The sequence below is a fragment of the Mus caroli genome, chromosome 3 (assembly GCF_900094665.2).
Source record: "Mus caroli chromosome 3, CAROLI_EIJ_v1.1, whole genome shotgun sequence".
Taxonomy (NCBI): Eukaryota; Metazoa; Chordata; class Mammalia; order Rodentia; family Muridae; genus Mus; species Mus caroli.
In genome coordinates this window covers 90,320,390-90,324,355 of record NC_034572.1, presented here as the reverse complement: position 1 = coordinate 90,324,355, position 3,966 = coordinate 90,320,390, and the positions used below count along the sequence as shown (strand labels likewise).

General features: G+C 45.5%; 1 protein-coding gene across 1 annotated transcript; it reads left to right on the top strand.

The window, feature by feature from the left end:
• Position 1: 1 nt before the first annotated feature.
• Positions 2-1,498, top strand: LOC115030640 (histone H3.3; the record flags this gene model as incomplete). The annotated part of the gene is made up of 1 exon (XM_029475540.1): positions 2-1,498. A coding segment is annotated over one exon (228 nt), but the record flags the coding sequence as incomplete, so codon positions are not given.
• Positions 1,499-3,966: the final 2,468 nt, after the last annotated feature.

Genomic DNA, 3,966 nt, shown 5'->3' with positions numbered 1-3,966 from the left:
GCTGATCCGCAAGCTGCCGTTCCAGCGCCTGGTGCGCGAGATCGCGCAGGACTTCAAGACGGACCTGCGCTTCCAGAGCTCGGCCGTCATGGCGCTGCAGGAGGCGAGCGAGGCCTACCTGGTGGGGCTGTTCGAGGACACCAACCTGTGCGCCATCCACGCCAAGCGCGTCACCATCATGCCCAAGGACATCCAGTTGGCCCGCCGCATCCGTGGGGAGCGCGCTTGAGCGCCCCGTCTTCCATCCGTCCCCCACAAAGGCTCTTTTCAGAGCCACCACAGCTTCCTGGAAAGAGCTGTTTAAGTCGCTTAAAGCTTTTGTCTGCACATTACCCTTCCACATAGCTCTAGGTTGCTATTTGACCTTTTTTATACCTGTTGTATGTCTACATAGTGGTTTCTTCCAAGTAAGATTTGCATACCCTTGTGATATTGTTTAACGTTAATTGCGTTCTTATTCCGAGCCCTCTAATTTACTAACCCAAAGTAAGTTCAGCACCTCGGTCTAAGGGGAGGCGATGATCTTACAGAGGGTTGCGGTTTGGTGGATACTATGTAATGTGTCTACCCAGCTGTAGCAGAGATTTGCTTTGTAAGTAGCTGAAGTCTGGGTCTGAGATCTAGCTTACAGCTCATAACTACATCACCAGACTTCTGGACGACTGAATATTGTTGCTCCTTATTCTAAGGCAATGTCTGAGGCTTACTGGGCTCATCTCGGTGGTAAGTGGACTATGAGTAATATCCAATGATATTGCTTTGTTCTCTTGACTAGAAGACCTGCTAGCTACTTGGGACTCAGCATCTATTGCTATGATATGGCTCCATGGCAATTCGTTAGTTTCTCCTTTTTTTCCTATTTTACTTCAAAATATCAACTCAATTCCCTCCCCCCTTCCCCCTTTGGCAGACACCTTTCTGGACAGAAATACACTGGACATCAGAGAGGAATCCCTTTTCAATTCCTTAGGGTGAGGACAGTCTTTACAGGGGTGGGTGTTGGACCTGAAACTCAAAAGAGCACAGTAAATACCTTATGCAGATCACTGTCACGGACCTTCCTTCAGGTTTCTGCCAGTAAATACCTTATGCAAATCACTGTCACGGGACCTTCCTTCCGGTTTCTGCCGGAAACTTCCTGAGAGCAAACTAGCAATAGTTAAAGTTGTGTGGAGACAGCCCGTTTGCTCCCAGCCTCTTACTGAGCTTTGCTTCAAAGGTTGGGCCCAAAAGTAGATAAGCAGACCCCCTCAGCATGCAGATTTACACCATGAATTGAAACTAAGGCAGATTTAAAAGCAAGATATCAACCAATTTAAATACAAGAGTTCTGGATGCTGACAGTCTTTGTATGTCATGAGTATGTAAGGCAGTCAGGGGTCCCTAGCGTAGGAGGGAGAGCTATGGCCTCCCTTTGCTGTTCTCACTTTTAGGGTTGCCTTATTCTCTCGTAGGACTTGTGAGTACTCATTAGCCAAACTCAAAGACTCAAAGGACATGGGGGAGAATGGGAAAAGGAAAAGGAGGGGGCAGTTTATACTGGGCAGGGCAGGACCTGGCTGCTATTAGAGGAAGTCTTCTAGGTTAATCTCTGATTTCCTATCAAAGGTAAGCCTTTGATGTCAGTGACTTGCCTGCCTCACAGTCTCCCTCCCAGGGCTGCTACACAAGAGTTGTGCACCTTGACTAGGAGTGAGTTAAGTCAGGTTCTCCTCTAAGTTGCCCTAAGCCATCTTTCACTGGGGAAGAAAACCAGCTGACAGTACAAATCAGTGTGCAGAAATACAGATTACTGTGCCAAAACTCCTCTTAACCAGCCTGGAACCAGGCCTCTCCAGGACACCGCTGCTTAATGCAGTAGCCACCTTAGGGACGACACATACATACATACATACATACATAAACTTGTAAAAGAACATTATCATAATCTCAGGTGTTTCCAGGAAAAGTCAGCCACAAAACTAGCATTATTAATGGATTGTGGGGGTTTTTTTATACAGCTGATGGTAACCTCACCTTGTAGGACAAGGGTAGACATGGACACAGAGTGAGGCTGAAAGGGACTCTTAAGAGTTTCAGTTAAGTAGATGTGGTAACTTGGCCATTTGGAGAATGGAAGAGAAAGGAGCTTTAGGCCTGAGTACTTCCCAACCCATGGGTCACAACCGTTCCTTTGGGGGCCAAATGGTTTCTGGTTTGCCCAAGACTATTAGGAAACACAGAGATTTACATGATTCATAACAGTAGCTAATTTACAGCCAGGAAGTATCAATGAAAATAATTTTGTGGGTTTTTTTGGGGGGGGGTCACAACATGAAGTGTATTAAAGGGCTGTAACATTAGGATGGGTGAGAACCACTAAGCTAGAATAAGAGTAGATTTGAGCAAGGCAAAGTGATTCAGTGGAAAGCAATTGCTTCTAGAGCCAAGAAGATATACCAAGTCCCTCCTGACCCCAAGACTGAGATTCCTCGTATCTAGAGAACACTATTGTGGGAGTTGGGAATTTTAACATATTCATCTGGCTTAGCCAGACAAATCTGTGGAGAAGCTCAGCAGATAGCTAAAGGGATAACAGAAGCAGCAGACTAGAAGGAGTCCCTCCAGGCATTGGAAGAGGAGCCGAACACACGGCTCAGCCGTGAGAAGCACACACTGCCCTTGTAGAGAGCCCAGTCCCAGCATGCATGCCAGCCATCTCTCAACCACGAGTAACTCTAGTTTTGGGGAATCTGACACTCTCCCCTGGCCTCTGCAGCCTTCATTCACACACACAAGACAAAGGTTTAAGTACTCGGTCCACATTGAAAAAAATCAAACAAAAACCGATGGGGAATTCCTAAACTAAGAAGGATAGCTGGAGAGAGGTGAAGAACTCCAGGAGAGAAGATGGCTGTAGGAGGCAAAGGTGGCATCAGCCACGTTGTACACAGACCCTCAGAAATGGGAACAGCATGCTGCTGCACCTCCGCGTCTGCCAACTGCTGGATTATAATCACAACAACTTTACACAACAGACAAGGAAAAGTCTGAGTACTTTGCCCAGTTTCCCACAACTAGCATCAAGGACAAAATATTTAAGTGACCCCAAAGTTCATATACATAAGGAGAACACCTTCCAACAGTCCATATTGGAAGCTCAGAAGGGAAATGACGAATATGGTGCCAAGGGCTAAGGTGGCTCTACTTCTGTTAACTATTTGCTTATCTGCTCAACTCCATAAACACGTAGGGGACATGTTTGTCACTCCCATGCTTTAAAATCTTTCCAGGTTCTCTTTCCCTTTACAATGAAATCTTCACCATGTGCTGAGGTGCAGAGAATCAGAAACTCGGTGGACAACACAGGCTCTTAAGCCCTGGCTCTGCCTCCTACCCTGCATGCCTTTGGCAGAAGCTACATCCTACCAGATTCTCATCTCTAAAGTGGAGGCAACAGATGGGACAATGGTGTGTGGAGGTAGTTAAGGAAATAAATTCCATAGTGACAAACAGGTTATAAAACACGTCACCCGTTGTTAAATATTCAAAAAGTAAAGTTACAAAGGTGTGCTTCGTTTTCACCGTAAATCACATGATTACCTCCTTCTGTCCTCCACCCCTGACTCCCTATGCTGGCCTTTGACTAGATAAATTCATAACATATTCACCTTTGAATGAATGTAAAACTCACATTTCAACTTAAAGGGAGTGAGAGGTAGTTTATTCTGGAGATATTTTGAGCAAATATGGCCTGAGAACATGGGATTAGGTTACCCCAAATTCTATATCCCAATGTGGAATCTGATTCATGAAGTTTTATAATTTTACAAAACTGTCATAAATCAAGGCAAGTTAAAATACATTGGTCAAAACATCTAAGAGGTAGTTATAGATAAGATGGGGAAGTTTTCTATAGGTCCAAGACACTGTCTATTGTGGCCTCCCTTCCCCCAGCCTGGAACCTGCTTGCTCAAGGGTGGAGCT